Source organism: Argentina anserina, chromosome 5, assembly GCF_933775445.1.
Source record: "Argentina anserina chromosome 5, drPotAnse1.1, whole genome shotgun sequence".
Lineage (NCBI taxonomy): Eukaryota > Viridiplantae > Streptophyta > Magnoliopsida > Rosales > Rosaceae > Argentina > Argentina anserina.
In genome coordinates, this window is record NC_065876.1 from 25,280,918 (window position 1) to 25,296,264 (window position 15,347).

Genomic DNA, 15,347 nt, shown 5'->3' on the forward strand with positions numbered 1-15,347 from the left:
GGAATATTTTTGCTCGAATATATCTTTGAAATAAAGGAAGCATATATATGGATACTTCTCAATAAAGAAAAAGGAAGCATATTGATTAATAAGCCTCTATGAATCTTTCGAATTAGAGAAATTACTGATACTAATGCTCTGAATCCTTCAAATCTCATGCGTGGAAAATTGAATCTTAATTGACTAATAAAGGAAAATATATAATCTACCGGTACTAGATGCTCTAGTAGTCTGATATCTGGTGAATATCTTTCAAATTAGGGAAATTATGTTCCTTCGGGGACATCCGATAAAACAATTTAGGGAAATTATGCATTGAAAATATTATATTAGATGTTCTTTTCTAAAGTGAGATATCGACTCTCCAAGCCTATAATAACTTAATAATATAACAACCAAGGCAGAGAGCTAGATATTGATCGAATCATAAACAAATGCGTTCTTTTATATAGCAATTTTATAGATGCATGTGATATAAAATTATAAATCGATCTCTGCTGCTGCCTCAAAATACTTTTTGTGCCAAGGATAGTCAGTTCTTTTTCTTCGACCATGAAACCAATAAGTCACATCCGAAACATCAACTCAGCATTAAGGATTGAAAGGAAAACGATTGAAATCCTAAAATTAAACCATACGTTCCATACCTAATTCACTTTATCCAAATATATCATCAAACTAAATTAAACATACATTGGCTAGCTAGTCACCTAACGAAGTTACGAGAATCAAAATCAAACAATGTAGAAAACTTTAACTAGTCACTCCATAGCTTGGCGTGGACAAGAGTAACGAAGATATACAACTGTAGATTTATATAGATTCCATATCAATATATGTTGATCTTAGTAAAGGAATGACCACAAAGTACTGTAGCTATGAGTGAATAATTGATCGAACATTTAAAAAAAACCAAAGCTAGGTGGTCAAGATCTTCGTACTCATCTGCACTACGTGCATCATTCTCTTTGGTTGCTTAAGGTCATACCTCAAGGCGAAAAAAAATAGGAGGCTCCTAAGTTGCAGTCCTCTTATTTGCTTTTTTTTTTAGCCCCATACTTGAACTCTTTGATTCTCTTTGGAGTCATGATAATACTGTATTTTCCAAAAATTTAGACATCAATACAAGATCAGAGAGATTGTTATCACAATCTGAGTATCATTCTTCTTATTTCCTAATATATCATATATAAACAATTATGATCAAAGAGGAGGTTGATAGGAGCACTTTGTGCACCGTTCTTAACATATTTTTACCTCCATTTGTACTTTGATTAGCCTTTATTATTGTACTATTAAGTCATTGAGTTGTAGTAAGAGTCTTGGGCGGTATTGGATGCATTTTATGCTTATATGAGTTAAAAACGCAGAATTGGTCTAGAGTCCTAGTTTAAGTAGGAAACATTGTAGGACTAGGAAACCTATTTGGATTAGGAATCTTCATCTTTCTACGTTTTGGTCGCATTGGCGATATTTTGAGAATCATTCTTGCATTAGGAATCCTTGTTAGACTAGGAAACGTACATTTGGAAAAGCCCTATTTGAACTGAAATTATTATTCCGTAACTTTCCTAATTGAACTTTCTTATTCTACTAATTTACTTGTTATAATTGGACTTAAGAGATAATTAAGGAGAACATGGAGGATGAGCCGTGAGAAAAAAAGATGGAGCCAAGTCATGCAACAATTAAATAAAAGAGATAATTAAAGAAAAATAGATGGAGTCAAGTTATGCAACAATTAAATAAAAGATTATCATTAAGAAAATAAAGTATGACATGAATTAAGAGATTAAAGCATGAATGATGAGAGTGCCCAAAGTGGAGAGAATTAAGAAATGGAGGATGAGCCGTGAGAAAAGAAGATGGAGCCAAGTCATGCAACAATTAAATATAAAAGATAATTAAAAAAAGAGATGGAGCCAAGTCATGCAACAATTAAATAGAAGATGATCATTAAGGAAATAAATCATAACATGATTTAATGGAATAAAACATGACATTATAATAGGAAGGAAGAAACAACATCAAAGAGAAAACCAAACGGTGCATCCCTTTTTCCTCTATATATGCATGGCTTCACCTCTTAAATAAAATCACTTCTCATTTGCATTCAAGAGCCAAACCTTTACCAAAATACTACCTCAAACATCCTTCACCAAAACATCAAGTCATTCTCCCCCATATACAAATTTCATCTCCACCGAAAATCACCATTGAAGACACACATCCAAGGTTCCTACAACGTGTGATTCTCGCAACTCTTCTTCATGGGTTTGTTTGTTTTGATTTTCTACAATACTATGTCTATGAAGATTGTAGTATGATGTTTGTGTGGGATTATTGTTTTGTATTAAGAATCAAAAATTTTAGATTGTTTTATTGGATTTTTTGTTCTTTGCCAAATTGATGGTTTCCTATAATTAATGAGTTTGTATTTCTATTGTTGTGTTCTAATCATCTTTCTCATACTTTTAGATAATTTTTAGATATGTGCATATAAATTTAGTGCTTCGATGCAGTCCCTAAAATTGTGTTTGAGTGCTAGATTCATCAATCATATTGACACAAATCGAATCATGCCCTAAGTAGGTTCGGTTTGTGTTGATTAAAAATGATAAAAATTCTGGAAATTTACATGTGAAATCATGGTGGGTGACGTCATACATGGAATATGTCTCCAACAAAAAATTGGTGCTTAAATGTAATCTTGTTTGATTTCTACTCTAAGTGTTATTGAATTTGATTGCATGCAAATTTAGATTAGGTCATAAGTCAATCTAAATGTTAATTGAAATCTTGTATGATTAGATGATCCCCTAAAGCTCTAATTGTATTGGTGTCTAAAAAGTATGTAATTGGTCAAATTAGAATGCATGATATGTTCGAACTTGTAATTATGTGGTGTAGTGGTAAATTTGGTTTAAATTTGTTAAAGAGAAATCGATAATGTAAATAGTAATTTAGGATTTATTTTCATTAGTAGTTAATAATCAATTTCAAACCCCCATTATTTGTTAACACTAAAAGTTTAGAGTTTCCTTCAATTCCCCGGACTGAACGATCTCTGCTTATTCTATACTAATGATGAGTTTATTCTAGACGTTTTAATTAACGACCTATCAGAGGTGATTATATGAAGCTTCAAATTATGATTAAACTATAAAAGAAATAGCTTTAGAGATGAAATTGACATAGAAGAATAAGAAGATCATACCTGGATTGATTCCAAATTCCCACTAACCCTAATTCCAAATAGCTTCTCTTTCTCTGAATTTTTTTTGACTCTCTCTCTCTCTCTCTCTCTCTCTCTCTCTCTCTCTCTCTCTCTCTCTCTCTCTCTCTCTCTCTCTCTCTCTCTTACTTTCCCTAATCATCGGGCTCACTAACCCTTCTCCTTCTCTGAATTCTCTCAGACTCTCTTCGTCTCTTTTTCTCTGACTTTCCCTAATCCCCGTGCAAGCCTCACTAACCCCTCATGACTAGCGCTGTCAATTTCGACACGACCCGATAACACGACTCGAAACCCGCACGAAATAAAGCAGGTTGAACCCGCACGATTAAAAAGTGGGTTAGCGGCGAGTCAACCCATCATGACCCATTTAATAAACGGGTCAACGACGGGTTAACCCGCTAACACAAAATGAACCCGCATGACACGTTTAATAAAATATTCGAACTAAATTTTATATAAAATATGCGTACACAAGTTATTTAAAACGGTAATATTATATGTATATAAAAGTTTAGTAAGTTTTTCTCATTTTGAACTAGAATTTTGGGTAATACAATGAATGTTTTTATTTGATTATTGTTTTAGTTAGTTATCTTATCTAAAACGACAGATATATTTATTAAATGGGTTAAACGGGTTGGAAACGGGTAACCCGTTTAATAAATAGGTTGAATTTAGGTTTAAATTTTTGACACGATTATTAAATAGGTTGGGTTTAGGTTTACATTTTATAACACGCGAGACACCTTGATCCGACACGAACCCAACCCGACACGACCCATTAATAACCCTAATCATGGCTTCATTTTTTTTATCATCTATTTTTTAATTAACAAATATGATAAAAAGATATTTTGAAGGCCCAGGCGTAGGCCTGCTTCGCCTTGCCTCAGGGCGGCCCTGGATTTCACTATCAATGAATTGATTGAAAAGAATTGAGTGGAGGAAGATTTGTGTTCTTCTTCGATCTTTTCTTCGTTTCGGTGACACCTATCAGATTGTTTCGACCAAATTAAGACATATATAATTGAAGTTTCTAGGCTGAGAGACTGAGAGGTCACCGAACTAAAGCCATTGTCCTTATCGATATAGCTGCTACGGAAGTGCATAGATGTGGACGATGAAAGCAAATTGAAACTTCGCCTTAAGTTTTTGAATGGGAATGAGAGTGATTGGCCATGCATGTATAGGAGCAAAAACAATAGTATATTGTCGATCACATTATACATAATTGACTTCTTAACTTTTATTTGTTTTTGTCAAAAAAAAAAACTTTTATTTGTCAAATCCGTTGTTAATAATGAACCAATAGTTCATGGACACCTATCCAGATCAGAAGAAGCTGTGGTCATTGGGGCATATGATGGATCGGTTGTGAACTTGTGATCATGCACATATAGGTGTGGATCAGTACACATGCAACTATAGATCGATGATATGTGTGAGTTGTCACAATTATCCAGTACGACCAATAGCAGTAACGTTTAATTCAGACATCAGTTGCAGGAGTACTATAGTTTTGGGAACTTCAGAGAATACATAGCTAAGAATTTGGAAAAGACTTAGATGATCAGCGACAAAGGCAGAGTATATTACTGTCTGATCTGTGGTGAGATTCGAATAATCCAGAAGGTGCAGCCTTGTTTTTGCATGTAATAAGCTAATGGGTTTCATGACTTTAGTCTTCTATGGACTTGCGCGCAGTTTTAATCATTTTCAGTTCAGTAAGTTTTTAAATTAGTTATTCGTAAGATACACGTATTATTTGTGAATTATATATATAAATTACACCGGTTATTTATCAATACTTAATAGAATAAGATTGTCAAAGTCATTTGTAATATTTTTATGTAATTTTTTAGAAGAATTCTTTTATATAATTATATTTAATACAAAGAAAAATTATAAAATAGTATAATTTCTCATAATAAATTATAAAAAGGTCACAATTTATTTATCAATTATAAAAATGTCATCACAATTGACTAGAAATTAAAATATAATCAACAAGTTTGGAATAAAATTTAAAAATAGTCACTTTTAAAAAACATTCGGACAATTTTACCCTTTATTCATTATCATCAACTTATTTTTCATTCTTTTTTCTAATTTCAGCTATAACTTTGCAGTCCGGCGATGAATTTGAGAGTGGTTGGTATAGTTGGAAAGATCTCTCTCCCCTATTTCATTTAATAGCATATTCACTCCGAACTGACTAACGTACAAGGTGCGCGCAACAATCCTTGCAAGGAGTTGTCGCCGTTAATGGTGGTGCTCCAAGCAATTCTGGTGAAACAAGAGCTCAATGTTCCCTAATTCTAGTTATTATTTTCATTATGAGCATACTCATACCAATCTCTTTTGATTTTTAACATAATTTCTCATATTTAGATATTTCCTCTTAACATATCATACCAAGGACTGAAAAATCGAAATTATCGGCGATAATTTTGTTTTTTTGGCCTAAGGATATATCTTTCATATACAAGTTTATTTTTGTCTGATATTTTCGAAATTTCCCGATATATCGCGATATGTTCGAAATTATTGGAAAATATCGCGATATAAACACGTTCAGCGCGCGCCATGACTACACTCCGCCACGTGTCGCTACCACAAATTAAAATTCAAACATGCTTTTGAGGGGAATCGACACCCAATGACTTTACCATCTCAACCAAGTTGTGTTATTGTTCTTCTATGCAATTATTATGATATATACCATTTTACAAATAAAATTTGATAAATTGTCTAATCCGAACTAATTTTACTAGTTTCTTTTTTCCTTCTTTATTATTCAACTACAAGTCAGTTGTTAGCTAATTTTTAATTTCTTTTCTTTGTTAACTTTATTATACTATAAATATATAAAAAGATGTAATGCATTGTTGCACCACTACTATTTCATTTGTTCTTCTTAAGATTTTTCTTCCACTTACCTACTGTCATATAAATTGATAATGAATTTATGAGAGAAGCTCAACAATGCATTATTCACTATATTCTTTTCAAGTCAATTATATGTTTATACTTTAAAATCAATTTTTATGAATTCTCGATGGTTGTTTCATCTCAAATCACTACAATTCCTTATAGACTAAAAATTATACAATATTTTCTTATGAAATATAGTAGACAATTGATTAAAGAAACATCTCTCAAAATTACATCCAAAATTTCCATGTTTTTATTTAAATTTCCATCAATGTTCTCAATTATTTTTCAAGATCGATATTTTCCCGACATATCCGTTGAAATTTCTATTTTTTGAACCCTCGATATTTCCGTAATTACCGATATTTTAGTCCTTCTGTCATACTCGCTGTCACACCCACTGTTACAGTAATTTTCACACCCCTTGTCACACCACCTGTCACACACTCACACCCCATGTCACACTACCTATCAAACTATATATCACACCCGATGTCGCACTCCATGTCACACTACTTATCACATTCGCTGTCACACCCCGTGTCACACTACCTATCACACCTCATGTCACACTACATATCACACTGCTCTCTATGACTATGTTGTGACAAGAAGAAATAAAAAGAAGAAGAAGTAGTAAAATGACTAGAAATAACGAATTTTTGTTTATTGTTATGTGATCTTAAACTTTTCAAATCAACTAATATTATCCACATATCGACACTTGTATTGTCGTACATCACACCACCAGTCATACTACCTATCACACTACATATCACATTAGCTATCACATTACCTATTACACTATATGTCACAACACAAAGTTAATGTGACTAGTAATGTGATGGGTAGTGTAACAGGTAATGTGACTCATAGATCAGAGACATAGTACCAAATCAGAAGCACAAGAGATACATCGTTGAATAGTCACAATTTGCCAAAAAAACAGAAGAACTTCCTATGGGACACCCAGAAAACTACTTTGGTCACCCGACCATTGGTCACCATCGTCTTCAATCATCCCTCTCCATGATCTTGGGTGAAGCAGCCACACCACGATGGCGTCATAGGCCAAATCCAAGCATCATCACCGAAATCAACAAGCATCCTTCTGCAACCTAGCTCTACTCTGAAATCAACAAACCTCAGCAAATCCAATCAACCTATCCTTTGGTCGAAATCAACAACCTCAGCCACATCCATCACCGCTCCTCGACGACGGTCTTTCAGAGCTTCGGTCGCGGTGGGTTTGGCCTGGATGCGGCCGCGAAGGACGATGAGCTTGGCGGCACGATACTGATACTAGTACTCTTTCATCGACAAATTCAATCGCAACTACACCTTGTCCACCAAACAAGTACGCATTCCATCGTTGCTCAGATTTACCTGCAGATCGCTGGCAACCTCTACTCGATCATCTAACTTGACACGTTCCGGCAAGGACGAACTCGACATTAGGAATCAAAAAGTCGACAAGGACTTGGGGAGGAAAAGAAGGCGACTGCGTGGTGCTCTGTGGCGGCGAGATCAGAATCTGACAAGGTCTTCAAGTCCATGACAACGAAATCTGAGTCCAGAACTGTAGAAGATCAAAGAAGGAAGTCGAGGACGGAGTCTCCTGAGGTAGCAGATCGGGGAAGGGATGATAATAACAGTGGCAAGTTTAGTAAATTTAATGAAATTGATGGGCAACGGTTTAAAAAATTTAAGAGAATGACTTTTTTTTTGTAATTTTCAAATTTTGCTTGACTTTTTTATAAATACATGTATCAAATGTGATTTTTTTAAGAAGCCCTTAATACAAATGATATTTGTGGGATACTAGTTTTATAAAAGATGTGTCTTTCACAGTTTTAATCCTCCTTGATATGTTTTATTTTGGTAAATCACATTTTTACATGGTCAATATAGAGAGTTCAATTTTTTGGTGAAGCTATTGACACCAAAGTCAGACTTCCAGTTATAGGTAGTGGAGACACTAGTCTTTACCCGTGAATATTTTCACAGAAGTTAATTTTGATTATAACTTCCCACTACCCACGTACTATCCACTACTCAGGTTTATTTTTTATTTATTTATTTTGTTTTTTATCTTATAGCTCATATGTTTATTTATGAGAAACTAATGACATAAAAGTACATATGTCAGTTCGTAATTTGATGGTACTCTTGTGCTTGCTTTATAGTAATAGATCGAGATGCCATATCACAACAAAATAAATAATGTCTAGTAAGGTATGAAATATCCTAACTAGTACCAACCATGATTTAAAACATAATAAATCTTCATTCGCGTCTCACTCAAATTACACTGTTGTTTGTTTATATATGTGCTACAGGCCTATAGGAGCTCCGACTTTGAATATATGCGCACAAAAAAGTTGGAGAAGAGATGAACAAGAATAACAGTGTGGTGGAGAATTTTCTCTTGATTAATTTCTTGTTATGATCGATGTCACAACTACAGTGTCGAGTTTCTGGGATGCTCAATCATAATCTTTTGTCTCTTCAAATTAGTGTCGGATGTCTCAGGATCATCCAAACCACCTTCATCACAAAATTTTCGACAATGTCCTGGATTCTCCGAATTATTTTTAGATATTTCAGAATCCGAACCATCAAGGTGTTCCAATGTCTAATGTAGAGAAACTTCTGCAGCAGCTTCCTCAACAACAGGGCCTGAATTCTCAATTAGTGTAGCACATTTCTCAACAACATGCCCTGAATTCTCTGGGTCTTCCCCTCTTCCGTCAGAACATATCCGCCCGGCATTTGGTACAATTGAGGAAAAAGGTTATTATTGGATCTCCCTGAGAAGTCTGCAAACTAGAAACATAAACTTAGGTCAATTAACCCTAGAAATTGAAAAAAAAAAAAAAAAAGTAAACCCAAACACGATGAAATAACCTTGGAACGGGCGTGTTGTAGGACATAGTTGAAAGTGGTGCCTTGAGGCATGTCATTGAAGCAAGTGGTTCATCGGGTGCTCACCGGGAATGACACGGTTTTCAGCAGTGGAAACCCCTTCTGAACTTGGTAAATTTTACAGCGCGGTAGGCATAAACCACTTGAGTAGCGAGGCAGGCCGATATGCATACGCCCATCAAATTGCTTTCCTCTCTTCCCTTCCCTTCTCTTCTCTTCTCTTTTCAATTTGGGGATTTTTGATCGTCTTTACCTTCTGAACCGAGATATGACTTGGTGTAAAGATTATATGTAACTTTATCACCCAAAAAAAAAAAAACAAAAGACCATATGTAACTTGGTACAGTCTTGCAATTGGTGAAGAGAACAAGATGGCATAGTATCAAGATGGGTAGGGCCGACTCTGACGGAAGTAAATTTGTCGACTACTATTTATTTGCTCACCTTGTACTCACCCTTCTAAACTCATGTCATTTGTCTTTTCTCAACTTATAGTTAGATAATAATTGAGCAATTAGACACATGACATGAGTTTAGAAGGGTAGACACAAAGTGGACAAATAGAGGATGGTCGGCAAATTTGTTTCCGACTATAAGCATGTGCAAGAGGAGTACCGTCACATGGCCGTACCCAAATTTTGGGGTCATATATATACACCTAACATGTAATTAATTATGTGAAAGAGTCCCTTTAAACAAAATTTTGAGTGGTTCAATTGGCAAACCGGTGAAATTGACTAAATTTTCACTTTTTACTAGTGCATGAGTTCGACTCACATTATTACATTGTTACTTCATACTATATTTATTTATTTCTTTTCCCCTTTTAGGCCTATTTCCTTCATCATTTTTGTTTTTTTAGTTTGTAGATACCTTTGTCAATTTGTCCAATTATGCATTTTCATAATTTTTTTTGTATTTCTTTCATCCTTTCCTTTTTCTTGATTCGTTGGGTAGACATATTACTTAATACTTATCCTTGATTTTTTTTCATATTTTTTTCATCTATTTTTAATTGATATTTTATTAAAAATAAAAGGCCGTTGTTGTTAAACTCTAAAAATATATGGTTAGGCTCAAATTAAATAAAAATAACAAAAAAAGTTGTATCCATTTGTTTGTATGCAACTGAAATTTGCAATGATATTTGCAACTAATTTTTTTAAATAATATATTCATGTATATATTATGTAAGACCTTCTAAAAATTAGGGCCACGGTTTCAATCTCGCAAATAACCTCCTAATACAAGCTTCTAGGGCAAATGCCTCAACATAAACTAATACATGATATATTGTGCCATGCATATCTGCAACCACCTCCACCGCCGCCTAAGTGCCTAACTGATATCGCCGGCAAGGGAACACTTGAAAGACAAATCAATGTATATGGAACTACACAGTAGAATATAAATTTGTACTCTGGATTCTGCAAGACCATGGATTTCTCCCAACATGTGCACTACTCGAACAACTTGTACACGCAAGTTCCCTCGAAAGATCAAGATCAAAATCTAGTCAAGTCTGGTGACTTCACCACATATTCTCTAATTTGCTTTCCGAAGTTTCACCTCACTTCACTATTAGGTTCAGCAAGTTAGTGTTGGACCAACAATAAGAACCCAAGTAAGACTTTTCCGATCCAAAAATATTGACCCGGGTGTGACTCTTAGTTTATGGAATGACCGAATGAGTCTCTTGTTACTCAATAACAAATTAAACCTGATGATCTAACCAGAAATTCTAAATTCCATTTTAGAATTGGAACCAAAGAGATCATATCTCAAGGACTCGATTATAAGATCTAGTTGGGAGCGAGTAAGACTATGGTACACAAAAATAGCTTCATAAACACAATAGATAGCTCCATCTTTTTTAACACGTGAACCCTCTACGGCTCATGCATCACGTTTACAACAATTTTGGTGATTCCAAGCCTCTCCCATCGGACACGTGTAATCTTGCTTGACACATGCTTCACACTATGCCCTCACCCGCAGGTGATCACAGCCCCTTTATCCTTAAAGCTGGAACAATCAATCCCTTTTCCTTCTGACTGAAACACAGAGAGATCAAAAACTGGGGTTGCTTTCTGAAAGGAAAAACCCTAAATTATAATCTAACTTGTGGCTTCAAGGCACCCCAAATTAAACTCATTGACTTTATCCCTCTCTCGGTTTCAATTCTCCCCAAGGCAAGAATCTCAATCCCTCTCTGTTCCTCTGAAACTACTTGGTTTACAAACCTTTGGCTTTAAATTTTAGCACCCATGATCGAAATGCTGCAACTTTTCTTCTGCCAATTTCGTTACTTTTTTTAGTTGGGTTTATTGGAATTCCTGATTCCCGAATTGGCAAGTCTGTTTGTTATTCTGGGGTGTCTTGTATTTGATCGCATTCGTGGCTATGTTTGGTAAATCCGTGTTTTTTCGTTCTTCTTTGGGAAAGTTCTGTTTTTGGCGATGAGGTGTTGAATCTTGTACGTGTCTGGATTCTTTGAATCTTGACAGCTGTTGGGACTTGTTTATATACATGTATCATTGTTTTGATTCCTTCCCAGAAAAACTGAATACTGTAAAGGTAGAGCTTGAGTTGTCTTGCTACTTGACTCGGCGTAAAGAATTGAACTTTGCTAATGTCGTGTCCTGGTTGATTGCTAGGAACAAAGAGTTATTGTCATAGATGCAGAGTAATTTCTATTTTCTCTTATTGTCCTCTCATAAGTTCGGAAATTAGACTTGGATTATGTTCATAAAGCTAAAGCAATTTCTTGGCGTTTGTTAGCTTCTGGTTAGTTCTGCATTATGGTTATGAATTTGTGAAACTCTTTGCAGTAGTTATTAAAGTTTATATGCCTGTTAGATTATGATTTTCGTTGACTAATTCTATTCTTAAGAACAATTTGACAGGCACAAACTACCCATCATATCATCTGATTCCGCTTGAGCTCTTTGGGCAGACTGGTTGTAATCATATTTCCGGCTGAAAACTTAGGAAGAAACGAGCAAAATATCTTTGACTGAAAATGGCTTTGGCTTTTACCAATCTCTCATGGTGGTTGTGGAGTGGAAAGCAGAAGGAGCCTAGAATCTCTAATGGCAGCTGTTTAAATTCCTGCCCTGAATCGGGTGTGCGGGAATCTGATGTGTTAAAGTTTCCTACAGTGAAAGGAGGTGTTGCCTCATCATCCAGAAAGGTGAAGAGGAAATGGCATAGTCGGGAAGAAAGGAAAATTGATAAGCAGTATGATTGTGTTCTTCTTCCATCTGATGGTGAGTGTGTTTCTGGTTCTGAATCTGATGACTCTGATTGGTCGATTGGATGGCTGGAGCCTCTTGGACCTGGGTTCCAGAGTGATGATGATGCAGACGATAGTTTTGCTGTGCTGGTTCCATGTTATGGACATGCTATTCATGATATGGTGGGGAAATCAAAGAACAGAGATCAAAATAATATCGGGAGCATTTCAGATGGTAAGTGATCTTTTCATACTTGGTTATTCTCTATTCGTAGTTTTGGATTTTTTTTCTCTTTCCCTTCAATGCTATCCTGCTCCTTGCAATACATATTATAGTTATATAAAATGTTGGCATCAAATCTTAATGTTAAATGGTTAATAACTTTAAATTTCACGGTCTTTTGAATATTGGCTTGTGGTACTGTTAATTTGATCATAGAATACCTCTGCCGTCAATTGAGGCAACACCTTCAGGGCTCTTTTCTACTATGTCAGACATAATGTCAATTCAACTATAGATGGTTTTGGTTATTTATGTCATTGCTTCTGACCAATTTGATGGTAATCTAAGTGAGGGTCACTGGTTTAATTTGATGAACCATTAGCCGTAAACATAATATTCTTTCCTTCTTTTGTCCTGTTCCCTCTCATCTCTGGCTAAGAGTATGAAGGAGCTTTTTAAAGTAAAAAAGTAGTCTGTACAAATTTTTATCATGGCTGTGGAGGTGTGGCATGCAGGCAATGCAAAATCCACTGGAAAAGGTTGTGGTACCAGTTTCAGGAAAATTTCATTGACAAGAGTCCCTTGATTGCCATCAACACTTCTTCAACACTAGGCAATAAATGGTCGAGTTTTAAGAAAATGTCCTTTCCCTTAACTTTTTGCGAATACTGAAAGTGCTAGGCAATATATAATGTGGATCTTATTGTCAGCTTAGAATTGGTGCATGGCATCACGGGATGATATTTCTCTGAACTTGGTGAATCTCAACCTACCCTTTTTCTTTCCTATAGTTCCTGTACCCTTTTTGCATCTATGGTAAAGTTTCCTATGCCGCAGTTCAAGTAAAACAACACTTTCCCAAGTGAAATGTGCAGTCATAAGAGGAAGTAAAAAAATGTCAACTACTGGCTAACTTTAAAGAACTGGATGCTCCAAATTTGGTTAGAGCTGTCATATGATATTGTCCCGAAATACCAGAAATTTTCTCCAGTATGCAGTATGTGAGGCTTAGTACAAGTTGCTGAGGCATATATGCTTGACTTTTATTCAGTGTTATTGATTCTCTCTGTCTATGTATGGATTGGAGGCTCCATTGGACAATTGGATTGGAGTCGTTAGGAGCCTTCCCGATTCATTTGGTTGGAATATCTAATAATTACGTGTTTGCATAAGTTATTTGCATTGATGCTGAGAGATCTCGAATATGATAGTTTTGTTGATTTTAAAGACAGATTGAATGCGGAGTAAATAATATGAACTCGTTGGGATTATTCCAACGTGTGGAGTATCCAAGGAATTTGTGGTCTTCATTAATGGTTGGTTCACCTTATTACTGACATAGGATTGTATATATTATGTCTGATTGTTTCCTGCACCTTGAAATATGTGGTTATTCTCTTGTGATGTGGTAATTGCTGGTATGTATTGATTTGTCTCAGTTAAGCTTTTTCATGAATCCGGTTGCATCTCACTGCATTTGTTTCAATTAAATTGAACAATGTATGCTGACTCTGTCTGAATTTTGCTTCTTTGTGCAGAGAGCAAGAAATTTATGGAAGAGTGGCTCTCTTCTCTAAGAAACAGCTGATCAGCTAAGTAAAGGGGAATGTAAAAAAGCTAAATTGGCCTAGTTTGTTGATGGTAGATCGTTTACTTATTTAAGTAGAAGAGGATTGCCAAAGTTAGTCAAAGTTAGTATAACTTTGATTAGCAGATATGGCGGACCATGGAGGACTTGCAGTTGTCATCTCTGCCCTTCAAAATTGGTGGTAGTGTGTGAAATAAGTACAGAAAGGGAAAAAAAAAATTCTGCTTGTGTATGTTGTAAAAAAAAAAAAAAAGGAAAAAAAAAGGCAAAAGGATGGATGAGTGAATTTCCTTTTAGATGTCATTCTTGGATGTAAAATTTGTTTCGACGGTTATTCTTGGATGTACATATGCTGGACGAATTAGAAGCGAAACTATGACTTCATCCTGATATTGTTGTAAATATCCTGTGAATAATTTAAAAAATAAAAATTGTAAATAGATCCCGTGTTTCTCTCGTTTATATATTTTGGTCCTCTGAGGTGTGCATGGATTTTCATTTTCTGATTGATTATGTTAACTAGCATCAGTGACATAGAGTTGGCCTTAATATATTGATGATTGTTAAAGCTAGAATGCATAGAAGCTTGTTTGCTATGCTATGCTTCCACGGTTCCACTCGACCTCTTGTTCATCTTTTAAAGAGTAGTAGTGTCTATGAGAACTAGTGATTTTCACATTGCTAATGATTTACTAGATTTATTCCACAATTTGAAGTCCAAGGTCTACTAAGATATATGAGTTCCTTGGCATATATGTATTTTCTCCAAGGTCTGGCATCTATTGGGGTGGCAGTGTGGCACTGCAAGATAATTCTCACTTGTGCTTCTTCTTGGTTGGTGTTCAAAGTGACTCCGGGTGTTATGTTTGGCTTCAACGTTCCCTGAACTTAAACTTGATACCAGTTCAATTGAATTCTCAATGAATATGAAAACACACATGATGCTGAAATAAATGTCCCAATTTAGGGAAAAAATGCTTTCAGCATTGATCTCACATCACCAATAGTATTAGAAGTTTTAAAGATAAGGGATTGATAGTTAAAACATCTATTAGAATGCACAAGTTCTTCACTAGCATCGTACATAATCATCATAAAATGCACGTAAACGTAACAGTGATAAAACAATAGATGACTAAACCAAATACCAGAGGCAGACTGGTTTTCTTAGTCTTAGTGCATTCAAACTACTTGAACAATGTCTCTT

At 35.2% G+C, this 15,347-nt stretch overlaps 1 protein-coding gene across 1 annotated transcript; it reads left to right on the forward strand.

The window, feature by feature from the left end:
* Window positions 1-11,301: 11,301 nt before the first annotated feature.
* Window positions 11,302-14,578, forward strand: LOC126796413 (uncharacterized). Its single transcript, XM_050523243.1, has 3 exons — window positions 11,302-11,881; window positions 12,001-12,564; window positions 14,091-14,578. The coding sequence occupies exons 2-3, from the start codon at window positions 12,117-12,119 to the stop codon at window positions 14,138-14,140; spliced, it is 498 nt and encodes a 165-aa protein (XP_050379200.1). The 5' UTR covers window positions 11,302-11,881; window positions 12,001-12,116; the 3' UTR covers window positions 14,141-14,578.
* Window positions 14,579-15,347: the final 769 nt, after the last annotated feature.